This window comes from Schistocerca serialis, chromosome 8 (genome assembly GCF_023864345.2).
Source record: "Schistocerca serialis cubense isolate TAMUIC-IGC-003099 chromosome 8, iqSchSeri2.2, whole genome shotgun sequence".
Lineage (NCBI taxonomy): Eukaryota > Metazoa > Arthropoda > Insecta > Orthoptera > Acrididae > Schistocerca > Schistocerca serialis.
In genome coordinates this window covers 126,487,886-126,509,270 of record NC_064645.1, presented here as the reverse complement: position 1 = coordinate 126,509,270, position 21,385 = coordinate 126,487,886, and the positions used below count along the sequence as shown (strand labels likewise).

At 41.3% G+C, this 21,385-nt stretch overlaps 1 protein-coding gene across 1 annotated transcript in view; it reads right to left on the bottom strand.

Moving 5' to 3' along the window:
• Nucleotides 1-21,159, bottom strand: part of LOC126416867 (dachshund homolog 2-like) — an 879,718-nt gene extending 858,559 nt beyond the window's left edge. Inside the window, exons 1-2 of the mRNA XM_050084750.1 lie at nucleotides 20,557-21,159; nucleotides 19,763-20,385 (exon numbers count right to left, since the gene is read on the bottom strand). Coding sequence (XP_049940707.1) covers nucleotides 19,763-20,385; nucleotides 20,557-20,691 — 758 coding nt within the window. The 5' untranslated portion in view covers nucleotides 20,692-21,159. The remainder of the gene's footprint in view (nucleotides 1-19,762; nucleotides 20,386-20,556) is intronic.
• Nucleotides 21,160-21,385: the final 226 nt, after the last annotated feature.

Genomic DNA, 21,385 nt, shown 5'->3' with positions numbered 1-21,385 from the left:
TCCAAGCAATTTTGAAATATGCGTGGAACAATAGAAATCAAAACTTCAGAACTTATTTCGGTGTCAACGAATTTATATGTAAATAATCCGACAAGGAAGTTCCATGGCCGCCATAGCTAAGTTGACACGCTAAAGTATTTGCGTCGAAGAGCAATTTGTCTCAGTATTAAATTATATTCATTTGCTGTTACAAACATTAAGAAAACACCTCACAGATTTCTCGTCAGTACCCGGGAACCCTTTTACCTACACGAAACAGATAATGGGATCACAACTTTATGTTTTCCCCGAGCCATGCAGCCAGGTGCGGAAAAACTGTGTAAGCGTCTATGCGCAAAACATTTGTGCAGAATTAACTATCATTGGTTAAAAACAATTGCATGAGTACATGGATGAAGAGGCATTGGCTAAATAGGTTGTATAGTATACAAATTAACTAAAACATTCGTTGAATTTAATACCAATTGAAAATATTTTGCAAGAAGTGAGAAGCGGTGGGTTTGTGAAATGCTGGTTTCACTCTTTGAGCCTATAATCTAACTACTCAAATGTAACGTAGATTCTGTCAATCCACTGAGAATTTCTGCTTACCGCGTTCTTTCACAAAGCCTTTTATTACAGATATTCGGATTTCCTGACCTTGCTTAACGGTATTTACATTCTGCTCTTAGGAAAGATATTTCCTGTTATGTGCTGTGACATATCGTTAACTTTGCTTGGAATAATTTCTGGGACAAATTCACAATTTACGGATTATTTGCGGGAACTTAAATTTCAAGTCCCTAATAGGAGTTACCTCTCTCCACACAACTACAACAAAATATCAAACAGTATTAAAGGTAAAAAATAACGAATAAAACTTCACAAAAGCATTCTTTTTGCAATTTAAAAGAACCCTGGCAATATAATACCCCGTTCTGCTCCGTATTAATATGCTTCTTTCCGTTTCGTCTAATCCTTGTTCCCAACACTTTAGGTTGCATGAATCTAGACATATTGTATTGATTGATGGTGGCTGTTTAGTAACAAGTTGGTACAAGTTAAGACTGGCATATGAAATTACTTTTGCAAGTGAGTCACTCGAAATATACCGAAATAAAAGCAGCTTTCCTTCACATAGTCACCGCAATAAAAGCGAAAAAGTATGAGACATTCAAACTAGTGTGTAAGTTATGAAATGTTAAAGTGTACAATACCGCCACTGTGAATGGTTAGTCGGTTCGTTGTATCTGAGCGGATGCATTGGAACTGTACCAGCAGTGAATAGAGGCCGGTGTGTTGCACCCCGCATGAAGCTTCAAGTTGCACTCTTCGTATCAAGTTGCATGCCACACTGTTTCCCAGGGAGACGCCGGTGCTGTTCGCAACAAGTGAGGCGAAACGCGGTGTGGTGCCGGAAATTTTACCTACCAACAAAACCGTCTTGCGCTCCTCTTAACAAGGAATAGTACCAGGTAAGGCAACTGTTAAGTGCAGAACTGTTCAGTGCATCTCCATGAATTTCTGTATGTGCCACAAAATTAAAGAAAATCGTACAAATAACGAATAATAACTTTCCTGGCTACTGTGAATTATATTTGTCGCTCGCATTTTGCGCTTTACGGTGATTACCGTATGAAGGTGACAAGTATAAAATTTACTTTTCTCTCTTTCGACAGAAAGCTAACGTTAATTTTAACACGACAGGTGGTGACTTTCTTAAACAAAGCTTTACTGCACTTCATTTCATTTATTTACGCGAACTATGGAAAAAAAAACTACGGCTTTACGAAACTTGACGTTTCAAAATTCTAAAGCTCAGCAAGTTTTGAGACTAGGTATATAACCGATGACTTTTCCCACATTTTTTGTGTGCACTTTCGGAAAGTTTTGTTATGTCACTGGCGAAACACAGAGAATAATTCTTGATAAAAATATTTTCACTCGAACTGGAAGCAACATATTAATGTTTACAAATAAAGGTAATTATTATTTCATTAACTCCTACAGAGAATATAGGTGTTACAAAAATTAACTGGATTGCGTATCATACGGAAATTGACTGGAACGCGTACCATACGAAAATTAACAGGAATGTGTACCAAACTACTGTTTCGTTAAGACTATGAACTTCCTTATAGGATGAAGCGTGCATATAGAATGGCTAGCGCACTGCTCACTGCTTATTGGCGCGAAGTCACAAAACGTTAACACTCAAATTACCTGAAGGTAAATTAAAAACCTAAGTATCATTGGCATCGGGGTAGTTAAATAGATTCTCAGCTTTTAAAAGTAACTTTTCCCCCAATTATTTCTTCACGCTCGGTTCGCTCTAAGACTAATTATTGTCACAGATAAGGGAATTAATCCGTTGAATACCTTAGATGAAAAATGCTTTTAAGTTATTAACTTGTGACTTCCGTTTACTTTTTATGACAACTATTGGCATTTTTCATTGCAATTTCGATTCTCCGTAGTTGTTTGTACAGTAGAGCAAAAGTACAAGTGGCTACTGGCAACTTCGTAAAATAGGAACTTACCTTAGGTAAAACAGACCAGGTATTAATTCCTTACTAAATTGATGTTCTAAAATGAAATTAAAGTTTTTAAAATAAAACACGGTTTTAGACTCACCACTGAAGTACGTAACGCGCATTGAACTAGCTCCGTCGCTATAGGCAAATAAAAATTTGGACAGTTTTACGGCTTACAAATAAATAAAATTCTTTACTGGCTAATTTACTTGGGCGGAAGGTGATTAATTGAGGCCATAACAAAATACTGCGATATAGGTGTCTCGTTAAAAGTAATGTCAGTTCTGAAAATTTCAGGTGGAACCTCTTGCTTTTGTGTTTCTAATCTGCTTCTCTGAAAAATTTCTATACACTACCCTAGACGTCCATGGTTAAATGTTATTGTCGATGACTCGAGAATGCAGATTTGTCCAATAAGAATCAATACGGAATTTCCATCAATCAGCTCGGCTTGTATTTTAAATCAAGATGTGAAATTATTCTACGAGAAGATTACCCAAAAGCAAAATATTTCCGTGCGTCTCTTAGATCTTTTCCACGTGATGGGTTCCTGCGAAACACAAAGATGACACGAAGCAATGAAAATTTCTCTTATATTGCTACTTGTAGCCTCCATTTGTTTCCGAAGTACATGTTTGCAAACAATTTGGCTGTAAATTCTTGAGGTACTCGTAAAGCCGAGCTCGAACAAGACCGGAATGGGAACTTTATAGCGTATAAAACGAATTTGCTCTCGTCAATTCATTAAGCGGGTCGCTAGTGCTATAAAACAAGCAATAAACGAAACGGCCTCCTTACAATTAACAAATACTGGTGCAATTAGATGCGGGGATCGACACCACCGTGTCGTTAAACTGGTTACTTAATTAGGCAAAAACCGTGTGGTGATAATGTGGTGTAAAGAGCTCCCAGTGAATGATGACTGCTACATCGGAACTCCAGAGAAGCAAAGATGTTGCGTTCAAGTGCGTCTTCGGAAGCATGCCGTCTTCTCACCGTTCCCAACCTAGGTGATCGCACTAATATCAGGTTGCCTAAGCCGAGAATAACGATTGAGTTTGGTAGGAGAGACGTAAACTGTATCCTCGGGATCTTTCGGTATTTCTGCACAAAATACAGGGAAACAAAATGTCATAGCTGTTCAATTTAACAGTCGGATAAATGACATCAAATATGTTTCTGTTCTGTGATTTGTTACAAATCTTAGTACTAAGTTCGGATACTCTCAATCGGATACCAGCCAAATCCTGTAGAAATTACAGATTACGCACAGTTCAAACAGAGCACATCCCTTAGTTTTGTCTGTGTAACCCAATGACGCAGGAGAAATATAGTATTCTCAGAGTATACGTCAGAAATCAAAACATTGTATTGTATCAGAAAACTAATTCTGCTCATTTTAACTTTTATTTACTAAAGTGGAAAAATATTTATATACGAATAGTTCAACACTCGGGGAGAGGAAACAATGCATTGTATTTTAGATGCTACAGAACTTTGAAACATGGTTTCCGCGCGGTTGATTTGCTGATTCCGCTGGTTGAATTTTAGTTTCACAGCAAATTTTCCTATACATGGCTAGAATGACAGCTTTTCGTTGCAAACATAAAATAAGAATTTAAGAACTGAAGAGGTACATCAGGCCCACGTAGGAAACGTTTCTGTAAAGATTTCTTTTGGGAGAACACTTTAGAAAAATAAATATTGAATTACCATTGTAAAGTATATTCTATCACTGTCAACGAATGTTAACTGTATCAGTTAAAACATTGTGGCAACAATATCAATACTAAGCATTTCAACAGTGCGAGAGAGAACTTTTTTTCCTGTCAATGCGTATGCAGAAAAGAGTCATGCAGATTTAATTAGTAAACTACTGTGAGTGTAACAGCAATGTTTCGTTCGGTTCTCCACAGCTACCAGATTGGTCACGCATCTTACACACGTTTCATTTACAAGCTGGAGAAAATGAAATTGCGTAGAAGTTTGTTAAGCCCACTCTGGTTTCCGGAATTGACTTCAAGACAAACTGTAAATTTTTGCTGCTGTCACTGTACACAGCTGTTGAGTTTACATTTATCATAAGATAATTTGTATGAGAAGAATATTATTTTACTCTTGGTTCACAAACAAAGGATATTGGAGACGTTTGACAGGTATAAAAATTATCGGCGCAGAACTTTCTTCACTTACTGACGCCTTCTACGATGCAGTTCAACCCATCTACAATCCAGAAACTGATGCTTATCATCACTTTAAATATTCAGCAACAGATCGTAGAAATACTTTTGAAAGGCGACCATATGCCTCTTCCGAAAGAAATGATAGAATGCAAATAAATGATCTACGACTGCTATTTTTAATACCATGCACCAGTTCGCCCTACAGGCGTTAGCTCTGTAGTCGAAACCGCCTGATAGCTCTCGAAAAGTTTATCTCTCACCTTTTTCAACTTCCGCAGCTGATGTAGGCCCTTCTGCGAGGGGGATGTTTAAGAGAGTCGACGAGCAGTAGGAATGTCGAATCTGACTCAGAGTCGTAAACACGTTTCCTGTTCCGGGAAATTCGGCGAGAGTGGCCTTAACGGCGACTCGCCTGTGGGCGTACAAACGTCGAGAACGCCCGCGCGGTCGCCGTGGGGGACACACGACGTTTTAAGCGTCCCCTCTGCCTGCAGATCTGCGTCACTTACGGGGCGTAAATCACCGCTCACGCGACACGGGACATAGACTTATCAGGCACGACAACCGCCGCGACACACGGCTGCCGCCGGCAATAACAATAATAAAACAAAAGAACACAGTAAATTTGTTTCCTCAGACAGTGTACCCACCGACGTAAAAGAATATTCCTTTGGATTTACGTCACTCATTACCATACGAAACGCTTTAGTAAACGCGCCTGTTGTCTAGGACACACGATAGCAGTCAGCAAGGAAAAAACAGCAATACGCGATGTTTCAGGACAGAATAGGTTTGAACGCCCAGTTTGAGTTAAATACTCCATCTACGTCAACATCATGAGGGACAAGGAAATAATTCAGCTGAATAGGTCACGGAAGTAATAATGGCGCTCTGCTTGTCAAAGGACTCGATGTAGCAAGCGTAGGAGAGGTCATTTTGGGGAATTCCCGGAACCTCTGAACAGCAGATACTGCAAGCAAAAGCGCGTACATATATCGTAAACAAACGTCGTGAAATTTTTGTCTCGTTGCGAGCTGCAACTGCTGCAATGTGCAATGGTAGACTGCTGAGACAGTTGTCGCCTTTATAACTTTAGTAGGTATCTGAGCGCATCCAGATGTCATACAGACCAACATCTCGCCCACTGTTACAAAGTGGTCTTCTTCAGGGCATTGTATTTTAGTAGTGGACCAGTGGCACATGCAGGTCTTACACAGAGTAATTGCCTGTGTCTGATTGTCAGTAGCGACTCTGAACTCGATTTTTGATTTGATGGCACGAGAGGGAAGATACAGAAGGTCTGAATGTGGCACCAGTGCAGTAGTAAACGTGCCACCCTGACGGTAGCCACATGGAAACTTTAGCCGATACGTTGGGCTATGCTACAACATACTCGGAAATGTTTTGTTAAAAACTGCTTGGCTGTCTATGGGAACAGCAAGCCTTATAGGATGACTTACTAATACATTAACTAATTTGAAGCACTGCAGTAATTTTTTACAGTTTTGACCATACAATGGCGACTTAACTATCCTTTCGGAATATTATCTGTAATTCATTCATTTACAATAATAGAGTTGTGGTTTACAAGTTAGTATAGTATTGTTTCTCATTCTACATGTTTCGATTTTTATCCATCGTCACAGATTTAAATTTAATGGAAAAATCGAAGAACTTTGTCAACCAAGAAACTTGAACTCAGCGCACGATTTGTCATTCGCTGCAAATTTTGTTCGTTTGACTCTTCACCTCATCAACAGAATGTGTAGAAATTCCTGATGAAACAATGTTCCCCATCTTGTAGCGAATGGATTAACATATGGCAATATCAGTAGCCCGTTTTGTGGTAAATGTACGTAGGCAAAACTTGTCAAACAGCTCGTTGGACACTAATCCTGTTAAGCTCTACAGGGAGGTGATCCGTAAAATTTACATCGTCTGTGGAAAGTGATCTAATGTCGGTAGACTAACGATTGAAATTAGACTCCATAACGAAAAACATTATCGAAATTTAACGGCTTGTAGTCACTGAAAAGATTCCCAATTGTCCTAACCTCCAACATGTAGTAACGAATAAGAGAGGAATGAGATGGAGACAGATATAGGGTCAATTATTACTAATAATGGTGAACGTATGAGATGTTTTGGGAGGTATGCATGTAGATAATAACGTTATGGAGTAGACGAAAGATAACTATAGTATTTGAATTCAAAGCATTACATTATCAAATCAGAGGTAATCAACAAAAGAGTGAATATCGCTGTGTTATACATGCACCCGTATCTCAAGACCTGTATACTATTGACGAAAAATCTCTGACAAGAAATATTCTTTAATATTTATTACTGGTGAATTTATGTTTATATTTATTTTGTCAGTCATTGTAGCTGAGATCCAGAATGAAGCTCCATAAGTGTCCCCTTTGGTACTAAAAATTTTCCTTCTGTGTCATTCAACGCTTTTCTTCAAAAAGTCGTAAAACTGTATGACTTTGCTTTTCGAAGATAACAATACTTCCCGTACTTTTTTCCTTGTTGAGCTACATTCCCTAAAACTACTGAATTACAAGGTCTGTGATAATTGTGGGAGCTTCAAACATCTACACCCGAAAAATTAATGCGTAATTTTGTATAACATTTTAACTACACATTTATGTTGTTGTATTGCGCAAAAGCGTGACAAAAATATTTAGTGAAGAATTTTAGGTATACGAACAGAATTATTGTCTTGTTCTGGTAAGACAAAGCCAAATTGGCCATAATCAGATAATCCGTTTTAGACGATTGGTTGCGACGAATTAGTATTTCTCAAATAGCTTATTTGTTTTCTTTTTTTCACAATAAATGTCATTCTCATATCTGTAGTAAGGCTACGGAAAACATGCCGAATCAGACAACATACATCTTCGTCAACTTCCAAAAGGAGAAAAGACGAATATAATCCAGGAGAAAATGAACTGTTGGTCAAGTTTCGGAGGTTCAGTTTGAAGGAATGCGATGTGAACAATTTTTGAATCGTGAAGCAAATGGAGCGAATTACCTGTTATGAGTGAGAAAACGGTTGGTTTTTAAAGCCTATTATTTTCAAATCAGTAAATAATTTACGAGATGATAAATTAACACAAGGATGGGAACTAAACGAAACTGTAATATTTTGACAATACTATTTCGAAGTAACTTCCAAACTGTAAAGTGGCAAGTGAATGATTTTACTGATAAACATGTGTATGAGTTTCATATTGTTGAAATCTACACCACGGAAACATTCTTTATGTTAGATGTTTGTGTGAAGGAAATTGGAACGGAATTTGTTATGTTTCAGTTGTTCGTGTATTTAAAACAATTACAGAATTTTCTTGAACTTGTGAGCTTTTTACTTGAAAATAATCTTCTTTCCTGTATCTGAATTATTTCTTTGAGATTTCTGCGTACTAACAAAACTCCCGAGTGTAGTCATGTTTAACGCTACTTTCAGCCGAAAGGAATCAAAGGTACGACAACAGAAAAACAAATTGGTTATAATTACTGGGACGGCCACCTCGAGTAACGTAATTTTATTCCCAGTTTCTCCGTATTTGCTAACAGCAGTATTTTGCAAAAGGGAGATGCAACATAGGAAATAGTACTTATGTCTGAAGGTGGGTTCCTTGAAGAGACAAGTACACCTTCATTAAATTTCAGGAGATTTAATGAAAATGAGCAGATTATTTAAATCTTTGAATAATATTCCAGTAAGCCACTTAAGCGAAGTTATTAAAAATAGAACCGCGATTGACGATGACTGCACGGTGATGTGAAGAAAAGCTTTTCTAGATACACAAAAGAACTCAATGTGAAAAAGGATGCTTCAGCAAAAGAACATTGAAAAGCACCAATACAGAGAACGAATATATCGTTAAAGGGAATCCTAACAGACCGAGACTTTTTATCTCATGCGCCCTGACTCATCTTCGAGCCAATTCCTTTGCGTTATCAGGAAACAGCGGAAGCATTTCGGTAAAAGTTGGCATTGGAACTGTCCTCGGGAAGCCATACCGAGTCTCATATCAGAATTATTGTATACCACATATTTTGACTTGAAGTCAATGAGATCAAGGAAACGCAGAAGAAAATAAGTTTAGTGCTCAATAATTGGTGGAACCGAAGTTGTCTATTCTGTCGATTGTTGTCAACTATCAAGACTCCAACTACAAGTATCTAGTGATGTTTATTTGTAGGGTATGTCGAATCACAATCGCGTTCGGGGCTCGAAATGTAAATTTAAATTCGTAAAATTTATTCAGTATCTACTCTTCCGCGAATTAACTGTTCCGACGCTAAATCCACTCTTCTCAGCTAAAAACGTCGCGCAAAGACAACAGGTTGTCCATAAATTAGATGCTTTTATGTTGTGGTCTTACATCAAGGATATGGACAGCATTCGGTATGATGGCACTACCTAATAAAGTAGTTCCGATTCCTACATCGACAGTCTGTAGTTACGCATCACAGTTTCAATGTTCCTAAAGCTGAATTTCGCCAAAAGATACATCCCTTACGAGTGTTTGCGTGGATGTTTCCCGACGGTATCGGACGTGCACTGGAAGCATGGCAGACGCTACCTCTTCGACCACTACGAGCTTGCAGGGTATGTTTTCCGATTTTCTGCTTCTATAAAGGATGACTTCATCACGCCTGTAGGTTCCTTTCTACACTGTGTGGATGATTGATGGGACAGTTTGGGAACTGTACACAATAAGAAATAGTTTTTGAGCGTTTGACTGATTTTTATATTGAGGAAAAAACTTTAACGCTTCGTTTGGAACAGTGATTAAGGAACCTACAAAGCTATGAAACCGGCCTGCTAACAAATTGCACAAAATTTGTAACTGCTTGGTGGATTTACTTCCTGTAGAAAATAGTTTATTTATAATGATTTATTTTGTGATGCTGAGAATGGGGAATCTTAAAACTACAATGGATACCTCCAGAGCATATTCTACTAGGGAGACTACAGCGATGGTGTTTAGGATTGATTCTGTTACCTGCAAAATATTGTTTGAACTTAAACAAACTGAAAAGTTAATCTGTTCTGTGTCCTGGGATACACATTACCGTTCCAAAAAGGGCTCGCACTGGAAACGAAATACGAATATTCAATTGTATTTTAGGGCAATTTATGTAAATGATTAATGGAGAGAGAATTTGTCAGAGTTTTAAAATACCGTGTATAGTTATACTTTGGCTGAAGTGAGTGAGGTGCGGGTTCTTGACAGAAAATAGAAATAAGAGACTGTACACAGGAGTATAGCAGAAATTGGTTACTCACAAGCGAACCTCCCCATCGCACCCCCCTCAGATTTAGTTATAAGTTGGCACAGTGGATAGGCTTTGAAAAACTGAACACAGATCAATTGAGAAAACAGGAAGAAGTTGTGTGGAACTGTGAAAAAATAAGCAAAATATACAAACTGAGTAGTTCATGGTAAGATATGCAACATCAAGGACACTATGAACGCAGGAGCGCCGTGGTCTCGTGGTAACATGAGCAGCTGCGGAACGAAAGGTCCTTAGTTCAAATCTTCCATCGAGTGAAAAGTTTAATTTTTGATTTTCTGTTTATGTGACAAACTCTTATGTTTTCATCACTTTTTTGGGAGTGATTATCACATCCACAAGAAAACCTAAATCGGGCAAGGTAGAAGATTCTTTTTACCCATTCGCCAAGTGTACAAGTTAGGTGGGTCGACAACATATTCCTGTCATGTGACGCACATGCCGTCACCAGTGTCTTATAGAATATATCAGATGTGTTTTCCTGTGGTGTAATCGGTTGACCTATGACCTTGCGATCAAATGTTTTCGGTTCCCATTGGAGAGGCACGTCCTTTCGTCTACTAATCGCACGGTTTTGCGGTGCGGTCGCAAAACACAGACACTAAACTTATTGCAGTGAACAGAGACGTCAATGAACGAACGGACAGATAATAACTATCCAAAAATAAAGAAAGTAAAATTTTCACTCGAGGGAAGACTTGAACCAACGACCTCTCATTCAGCAGCTGCTTACGCTACCACGGGACCACGGCGCCCATGAGCCCACATGGTCCATGATGTTGCCTATGTGGCCCATGGACTACTCAGTTTGTATATTTTGCTTACTTTTTCACAGTTCCACACAACTTCTTCCTGTTTTCTCAATTGATCTGTGTTCGGTTTACAAGGCCTATCCACTGTGCCAACTTATAACTAAATCTGAGGGGGGTGCGATGGGGAGGTTCCCTTGTCAGTTGTTAGACAGGTGCACACTTATGTTCATGAAAAGATACGTATATGTCAGCCACAGGGATCAACAACATTGGAACCGTCACAGAAAGGATAAGAAACCCAACACTGTCAGTAAGAAACAAAAATAGTAACATGGTATGCAGTATAATACGAAAAGAAAGAAAATCAAGGAGACGAAATCTGTAGTGACAATCGAAAATTTGTTGCAAGTGCAAGAGTGGAATCCGTATTTCTAGCTCATCCCCAGCAGTCGGCTTAACCATTACGCTGTCCGAACACATCTCCAGAACTGCTTTAGTGTCATTGCTGTTTCCACCTACGATTTCACAGTGTAGATTCAGGGCAGTTGATTGGTTTGAACTGGTATCATCCGATGTCGCAGTGTCTTGATTGATTTCATCCTCAGCGATCCATTCGTTTCAAGAGGAGGGGTAGCGTATGAGGCATCCAGCATCGACTGGTTGGCGGTTCGCCGACGGAGGAACGTGTAGTTAAGACTGCCGCGGGCCGCCCTGGAGAATTTCTCTGTGGGGAAAGCGCCCGCGGCTGGGATTATGACGTGCTAACGGCCAGCGAACGGCTGCAATTGAATCGTCGTGGTCTCGGGTTGCACAAGGCGCGCAGATCTCGCCGATAGCGGCCGCTGCGTGCCGCCTGCCCTTTGGCGAACAATAAAACGGCGCAGCAGGAATGTCGCGTCTCGCGATAAGGCAAAAGGACACACGAGCCCGGGCCAGCCGCCATTGTCTCCAAATGTCAGCTAGCGCCACGAGGTGCAGCGCTGTTTCTATTTACACTTCCACTCGGCTGGCCGCCGCCACCGTCCAAGCATTTCGGGGGCACCGCGGGAGGCGGCGTGCGAGTTTCCCGTCTGGGAACTGAGTCCAGTTAATCAGACGCACGTTGTCAGCTATACGGAAGCACGCATGAAGCACGAGAACCAGGAGGGACCAATACGAATGGAAGACCAACAACGGATTAGAACATGTGTGAGACAGGGATGTAGTCTTTCGCCTCTACTTGTAAGTAGGCTGTTTAGGTTTTTATGTTGGTAACGCCACGTAGCGCTCTATATGAAAAGCACTGACTGTACTGTGTGCAGTCTGTGGCTGGTTGGCATTGTTGGAATAGTCGCTATTGTAGTGTTGGGCAGTTGGATGTTTACAGCGCGTAGCGTTGCGCAGTTGGAGGTGAGTCGCCAGCAGTGGTGGATGTGGGGAGAGAAATGGCAAAATTTTGAAAGCGGGCGATCTGGACGTGTGTCCATCAGAGAGAGTAAATTTGTAATATTGGATATCATGGACTGATATATATATATATGATGACTTTGGAACATTATTAAGGTAAATACATTGTTTGTTATCTATCAAAAATCTTTCATTTGCTGACTATGCCTATCAGTAGTTAGTGCCTTCAGTAGTTAGAATCTTTTGTTTAGCTGGCAGTATTGGCGCTCGCTGTATTGCTGTAGTTTGAGTGACGAAGATTTTTGTGAGGTAAGTGATTCATGAAAGGTATAGGTTATTGTTAGTCAGGGGCATTCTTTTGTAGGGATTTTTGAAAGTCAGATTGCGCTGCGCTAAAAATATTGTGTGTCATTTTAAGCACAGTCATTTATAATTTTTCTAAGGGGACGTTTCATACTGTTCAGTCTATACATCGAAAAAAGAAAGTGATTGAAATAAGACATGTTCAGGAGTGGAATTGAAATTCAGATTTAAAGGATACTAATGACACTCGTATGCTCAAAGAAATTGATGAAAAGCTGCAGGACCTGCTGAATGCAGTGGACAGTCTGCAGAATACATACTGAAAGTAAAACGAAGAAAGTCGAAAATAATGAGGAGTAACAGGAATGAGTTCAGTGATAAAGTTGCCAACAAAATTGCTGCCCACGAAGTAGATGAAGTGAAGGAGTTCTCCTAAACTGGAAGTAAAAGAACACATGACCGATGAAGCACAGAGGATATAGAAGGGAAGCTAGCAAACGCAAGACGGATGTTCCTGGCTACAAAAAAAGAGTCACTAATATCAAACGCAAGCCTTAATTTGAGGGAGTAATTTTTGTGATGTCCGTTTGGGGCACAGCATTGTATCGTTGGATGTGGGGAAACCAGAAGAGAAGAGAATCGAAGAGTTTGAGATATGGTGCTACAGACAAACGTCGAAAATTCGGTGGACTGATAAGGTATGACGAGGTTCTGCGTAGAATGGGTGAAGGAAGGGGCACATGGATAACTTTGACAAGAAAGACGGGACAGGATGGATATGTGTTAAGACAGGAGGGAATTACTTCCATCATACTGTAGGTATAAACTGCAGGGGAAGACACAGATTGCAATACAACCAAAAAATTATTGACAACGTAGGATCCAACTGCTACTCTGAGATGATGAGGTTCGCACAGAAGACAGGAATTCGTGTCGGGCCGCATCAAACCAACTAAAAAAAGAAGTTGTCAGCTGAGATTAGTGACTTTTGTATATAGCTGAAGAACAATTACTTCCTTAGAGCAACAAAGCGGTTTTTGGCTACGAACACCGCACCGTGTTCCAGCTGCACTGCCGAAGGAAGGCAATGGAGGTATTTCGTGTACTCACGGCTAATTTAAAATGAAGCTTCAGGTACATTCGAGATTATTATTTTCATGAAACAACAAAACACCACAATAGAGAAAGCCGACTTAATGGGGAGCGCAGGCTTTATTAGGAATACGGCGTCTTAAGTAGTTACAAAGAGCATCAGCTCTCTTTCAGATGTATAATTTTCTTGGTCTGTCTGTAGCGTTAGATCATTACGTATCTGATAGTGGGCAGATACACTATTTCTTTTCACGCATCCGGCAGTGTAGTCGATTTCTGCGCAGTATTACAAGCAGTGACGACAGACTTCTGTACCGGGTATTGCCATTGCACCTAATAAAAAGTATCTAATTTCAGTGCAGCAATTGACGAAGGTAACTTGTTCTCTAAAATAAGTAATGTAATCTTCGCTCAATGAATTTAAATACACCGACTCGAAAAATGCACTTCACATACATAGTGTTACTGAAAGTGAACGAATTAATAACTTGCTATTTTTTTGTTGCTCTTCAAAAAATGTTTTGAGCTTTTAAGTCATTAATTCAATTATGAAACAATTTATCTCCGGTAGTAATTTGTCGAAATCTGTTAAAAATGCAAAACGCAATGTACAGTTGTCCAGAGTCCACTGTCATATTATATTGTACTGTTTTACACATTTAACACAAATTACGAGTAGTATGTTCTATTTCTTTACTATTGATTTCAACTTCTTTGTATTTTGCACTCTTGAAGATTTGGAGGTGCTTTTGGAGCAATGAACGCACAGCATAAGTTACAAGCAATGAAAATAAAAAATAAATTACTAAAAGTCCAAATAAGAATTCTGCCTGAAGGAACGTATTCTCATGCTACCGTTCAGAGCGTGAGTAATGGTTTATTTATTACATTTTCGGGGAGACTTGCAGAGTGTACGTAACATCGCTGAAGTTATTCCTCCATAAAGGACAACAATGACAGACTGGATAGTGTTTTTGTAAAACACGTGTCTAAAAGAGACCTGTACATGTCAACTCCAAAATTTTATTGATATGGTGTATGTCATCACACCAAGCTACAACAACACATGAAACGTCCGATGAAGGAACAGTTCTGCATACTGCAATGATGTAATTTCAATATTGTACTGCAATATGTAGCAAGTACGATATAATCAAAAATAAATACATTATCCAGACATCGATGACACTTCTTGTGAGGCTATATTAACGAAAAAAAGAAAAAAACTGTAATCCGTCGAAATATTACGCAATTAAATCGAGCTCAGAATTATTAATGATCACGTTTGGGAATTTTCTCGATAGAAATGCTGGGTCCTAATCCGAAACATGATCCAAGCATGGCATACAAAGCCGAGAGCATTACGTTCGAAGGACTGCTAAATTTTAAAACAAAGCAACTACATTGACAACAAGGTGGTGTTACGAATGTCGAGACTGTTCCTTCAATAAGTCCAACACCTGTCTTTCCATAATTTGTCTCCACTGTTGCTGACGATCAACGGGCTTCGAAGAAAAAAAAGTAGCAGTAATGAAATTTTAGAAAACATAATAGTTGGTCAATAACAAGAAGGGAGGAAGGTTCTGCGTGCAGCGTTCACATTGCACATTAGAAACGGGCGCAGGAAACTTGATCTACAGATTATTATAGTGAGGTTTGCAATCTGGCGTGCAGCACCATTAGAAACCGTGAAATACTGGAATCTTAACAGAACTCGCAGAGGCTAATGGACTTACGTGTGGCGCAAACATTTACGCTTCATATCCTGCAATATTATTTGACGTCAAACAGAGCAGTCTTTGTTTCAAAAAGATAAGAGAAAGACAACAAAACTGAAGAAACGTAGATACTACTTAAAAACCAAGTCACACTTGTAGTATAGTGTTAAAAGTATGTATTAGATACGGACCCTCTTGATGTTTCATTAGTGCAGGAACACATACACAGTACCATATGCAAGTTTAGGTGGGTACTTACAAAATATTTACAGACCATAAACTAACACTGAACAAGTGTAACAAAATTATTTATAAATTTAATCAACATACATTAATGAGAAACTGATCAAAGTAATATAGAGGGCTGAAAACCTAGAACACAACGTAGTTTTTGACATGAAGAGAACCGAAAAAATAAATAATTTAGAATCACTTATGCGAGAGAGCAGACAAGAAAAAATGAGAGAAGATGCAGACGACGTACATTAATATGCGGGGTGAAATATATCAAAATTAAGCGCTCAGATTTCATTCTTCAGGAACAAGACTGTAGTGAAGTACATATGACAAGACTTGTTCCTTTATAAACAAACAGAAATGCTACATAACGAAATATAGGGAAGAATTTGGCGCTCGACTTTGCGAAATCTGCGAGGCTTTTAACGACAATCTGATTCAACTCCTTGAGCAATTTTGTCACCTTCTAGAAGACACTCCATTTCCCAAAGTGGTGCAACAACCATTCTGTGGATAGAGTAAGAATTTTAGGTTTCCTTAGCAGTTTTAAATGTTGGAGAAAAAATTGAGTCGAATTTTTTCGCTGTACTGAACTTGCCTCTCTCTCCCAGATAAGTGCATTGAACTTTACAATCAGAATATAAGTAATACTGTAAAAGCACGCCTCTTTTTGTTCCACGGAAATGTAGAATACTAGGCGCTATAATGTGTAGTTGATTACTTTCAGTTTGTCAAGAATGATTGAACAAACAAAGGAAAATAAGACACTGTTGTCAGATTATTTTTGGCACTCAGGTTACGCGATCAAACTCTCACGCGCTTTTGATATTTGTTTACAACTGCAATAACATTCCTGTAACAATAAGGAAAGAGGCAAATTAACCATCTGGCACGAAGATTCACGACTGCCATGTATTTAATTCAAATAACATCTTCTTAATTAACAATGATCCGAGGAACTCGATGCAAGAAACTGTCAACTGCCTGATCAAATCAAACTGACAGTGTGTGGAAAACGTTCTACTAAACGGATATGATTTTTCTGCCAACCATATTCTGTTTTCCTTCCACTCTAAAGTTCCACAGTTTGAAATATACGGTATTTTGACACAGACACCAATATTTTCAAATTTTCTCCATGAACTTGGACACAATCGTTGGGAAATGAATTCAGTGGGAACGACAAAATAAATAAATAAAAAGGTTGCGGGGAGTGCGTAAGGTACCTTCACTGACAGGCTTACCTAACATCTTGCTCACAAACAAAACAAATGGTTTAATTTCTATTAGCAGCTTTTACAGTTGCACTCTGCACAGACTATTGCGTAACCTTTCATCATAAACTAAACGATGATTCGACATGAGAATCTCAGAAAAATTCTTTTGAACCCTATTTTTGTCATGAAATTGTAGAGTAGTTCTTGTCATTCAATTGTTTTCTTTCATTCGACACGTATCATAGGCTATATATGTACGAAGCAGATTTAAACGATATTCACTTTGTAATCAACAGAATGTTGCACTTGAAAACATTAGAAAACTGACAAAAACCTACAGAATTCTAGATTTTCCAAATAATTAATGGAAACAACGCTTTTACTTGCTTGCTGCTTACAGTTCGTTCTTTCCTATTGATGGAATTTACGACGCATCGCTAAAAGCCTAAGTACATAGTCAAAAGTCGTCACACGTAACATATATTTGCATCCTTGCTAAACGGATCAATGTAAACGGACGAAATGCAGAAACGTTTAAGACTGTTTCAATACACAATTTAGGAACTCACATTGGATTAAAGGAGTACACTAATTTATAGATTACTTGAGTTTCTCATAGAACAGCTATCACAACCAGGTTACGACGAAGTACATAACGAATGAGTTAGCCATCATAGTCAGGTCACGATGAAGTACACAGCGAATGAACGCACTCGAGAAAAATCCTGAAGGACTATCAAAGCAGGTTGCTGACATTCACTGAATAACTTTCGTGATGTGCACTACGGCTAAGTGGACTCTATAAAAATCCAATACATACTGTTAGTCCAGCGGGTGGGAAAACAGAAATGTACGGAGGTACAGCAATATTTAACGGAATTCAAATTCGGAAGCAAAAACTTAAATTTCAGATCAAATAAACACAATTATTGCTTAGTGTATACTTCACATATTGCCACAGCGTCGGTACCTCTACGGAAGTAGGCGGAACACCGAATATTTTGAAACTCGGAGGAGGTGTTCATGTAATGTGTGCGGGAGGCTTAGCACCTGTTGTGACTGCGTCTGTAGAAAGATGAGCAAGCACGTATAATATCAGCAAAATCTACAAAAAAGGCTGAGAGACTGTATCAACGAACAATTTAAGAAAGCGCTTTGTAGCTAAACGTATTGTTGAGGGCTCATTCAGAAACAAGAGCGACATGTGGAGGTTTTCCTGTGATTATGGTATTTAATAAACGCCACAAGTGGTTGGCAAAGTAAAAAGACTTGTCAAAGAAATTGAAATAGTAAAATTCATGTAAGCCAAGCAAGTTAAATAAACAAAACACGGAACTCGCACTCTCCTTTTTAATCTTATTTACTTTCACAATTTATTTAGAAACCTTTGTTCCAAAATTTGCACACTATTTTAGCAGCTTCGCCTCACGGCATAGCATCCTGACGAACGCGGAACTACAATTGCACATTTTGGTGGGGATGGTGGAGAATGATTCTAGTAAGAAAACTCCAGCTGTATGTAATCAACTAATTTGATCGGAAATATCTGTCGTTTCTTTGATTCTGTGAAGCACAAAAATTCGAAGTGATTAGGTGTCAAATAGGAAGCAGACAGAATAACGTGTGCGTGTATCATCAGACGCTTTGATCCAGGTTCGGAAACCATATGTGTGTAGGAAACACTGTTTGCTGGGTGTGAGTGGGTTACTAATAAATGCAAAAAAATTTATTAACACTCGAAGGAACCTTTCATTCACAATTTACTCAATACGACGCGTTTCTAGGTAATATCAATTCAAGAATTACTTCTCTATAAAGCTGAGAAAATATATTTTTTTCGCAGGGTGTGGAGCTGAATAAACTGAAGAAAAATCGCGACTGCAGGAATATGCCAAGTGTTAATAACTTTATATTATTAGTAAAGCCACACATTCTCTAAATACGGTGAGAGCTTGAAAGACAATATGTTGACTGTGAAGGCGGAATATTCGTAATTATTAAAAACAAAAGTAATATTATCAACAATACATGTACTCTCCCAATTACGTGTGTTTCAGAATATCAGTATTTACGACGCGTTGTACGACCCACTTTCAGTTCAATAGGTGATATACGTGCAAGAATTACATGTAACTTACATAGCAAGAAGTACATGTGATTCATAAGTTTAAATCACCTAATGAAGGCATTGCGATTACTGGAATGTGTCGTAACTACTAATGCAATAAAGAAATAGTTACTGAGTGGCTATGCTACGTGTTGGCAAGACTGTCATAGTGCAGTTATGGACCTATTGTCTGTTAATTCGTAACAGGCCTATACATGTAAGATGGACCGCACCTGGCAAGAGGTAGAGACTGACGTTTCGTCACGAATTCCTTTACTACCATTGCGACAACGTCAAACGTGGTGTTGTGTTTCACGAATTTGCTTATTGTTGAACATACGGGAAAGCATGTTTTCAGAAGATATAAGGAATATGCAATGTCCTTCTGTATACGTGACACAAAAAACGCATAACATTCACAATTTTTATCATCTGTGAATCGTTGACAAAATTGTAGTGAAAATAAAGGACTGATGTGAATTTTGACAGGAAATGAAACAATATATACATTTCCAATTAGTTCTCGAACAGCGTAGAATTCAAAAACTGAGAGAAGATGCAGGGGACATAATGTTGTAACGATGGTGGGAAAACATCGCGTTAAGCGCTCAAACGTAGTCCTCGAAAAAGAAGATTGTAGAGAAGTACAAATCACGTGTTTCGGTTCTTTATAAACACATGAGAGTGTGGAGGAGATGGTAATGGTGCACGATGTAAAGTACGCAACACTCCCCACCCCCAATCTCCGGCAGAGTGCAAAACTAGAAGAAGAAAATTGAGAAAGTGACTGGGAGGGTCTATATACTGAACAGGTGGTTTCGTCGGTTTAGAGTGATCACAGGCAACACTATTTGGACGAGCACGTGGTTAGCAGGAAGGTCGCCGACGCCGTGGCAACAGTGAGGCGAGGTGGGCGTCGAGGGGGCGGCGGCACGTACCTGGCGGTGGTGCAGTCGCGGTACAGCACGTCGAAGTCCTTGCAGGAGAGCAGCTTGCAGCGGTTGACGCCCGGCTGGATGGCGCCGAGGCCTCGCAGGATGCGCACCTGCTCCACGTTGCAGACGAGCGGCACGATGTCGAGGCGCTTCAGCTTGGTGTAGACGGTGTGCAGGCCGCCCACCAGGTGCTTCAGGAACAGCTCGAACGCCTGCGGCAGGCACAGCATGGTGTCGCCCGCGATGATGAAGGCGGCCACCTTCTGGCCGCGGTAGTCCACCAGCTTGCACTCGTTGGCCGTCGGGTCCGACGTCGAGATGGGCGGCGGCGAGTTGTAGGACCGCGGAGGGCCGCCGGCGCCGTGGTGGGCGGCGGCCATCAGGTCCAGCGGCGAGTGGTGCATCAGCCCGGCGCCGCCCAGGCTGTTGAGCAGCCCCAGGCTGGGCGGCGGCAGCGGCGGCATGCGGGACAACGGGCCTCCGCCGCCCATCGCGCTCGGCGTCGACACGGGCGGCGGGCTCAGCTGCTGGCCCGGTGTGGGCGGCGCCGCTCCCGGCGGGCTTCCGGGGTGCCGCACCATGCTCAGCGGGCTGTGCTGCTGCGGTGGCGGCGGGGGCGGCGGCTGCTGTTGCTGCTGCTGCTGCTGAGGCGGCGGCGGTCTGTCGCCGGTCGGGGGCGGCGGAGGCGGCACCGGGCCCGGCGACTGCTGCGGCGGCACCTGCGGCATGCCCGGCGGCGGCTGCGGTGGCAGAGGCGTGCCCGCCCCCGCGCCGCCGCCGCCGCCACCGCCCGGCACCGGGGGCGGCGTCAGCGGCGGCTTGATCACCACCGGCGGCGACGCCGAGGACGCGTTGCTGCTGTGCTCGCTGTTCGTCGACGACGAGTCCATCACCGAATCCATGCTCATGTTACAGGCCAGAGTCTGACTCATCCAAGAGGCGCCGTAGCTGTCCACTGTCCGCTCTCACATACACACGCGCGCCAGACACCTAAGCACCGAACATATCACTCGCGTCCTGCGCCGGCTGGTAGCGCCATGCCGCTGCTGTCAGTCACACAACACACACAGTCGCACAGCCGCGGGCACCGAGTCGCTGCTCGCAGTCGTAGGGGCAAAAGCCACGCGGTCGCTGCTGGCGCAGTGAGTGTGGCGCGTGTGTGTCTGCCGGCCGCGGGTCGGCCCGGCCGCCGGGTGGGGGCAGCCTACACACGATTGGAGGGGAGCTGCGGCCCGCGTCGCGACCACTGTGCTTCTTCCCGGCTATTGTGCACGACTTCTGCTCCGACTCGTCGGCGAAATCACAGACAAAAACGACGCACCTCGCGCCTTCTTTTCGTCCAGACTGAACACCGGCCGTCGCGCGGACGACGGACGGAAAATAACAAAAAAAAGAAGAACGCGAGGAGAGCGCGCGGGCGAAAGCGCAACGCCTTCCCAGTCCTCCTCCTCGTCTCTGCCTCCTTCCCTCACTTCTTCTCCTCTCCTCTCCTCTCCCTCCCTCACTCTCTTTCTCACACGGCAAGTCTCTCTCGCACAGCACAACGACACTCGTTCCTCTCTCTCCTCTCTCCCGCAGCTTCGGACGCCGCGGACGTCAATACCCCTGCGGCAACTGGCTCGCCTT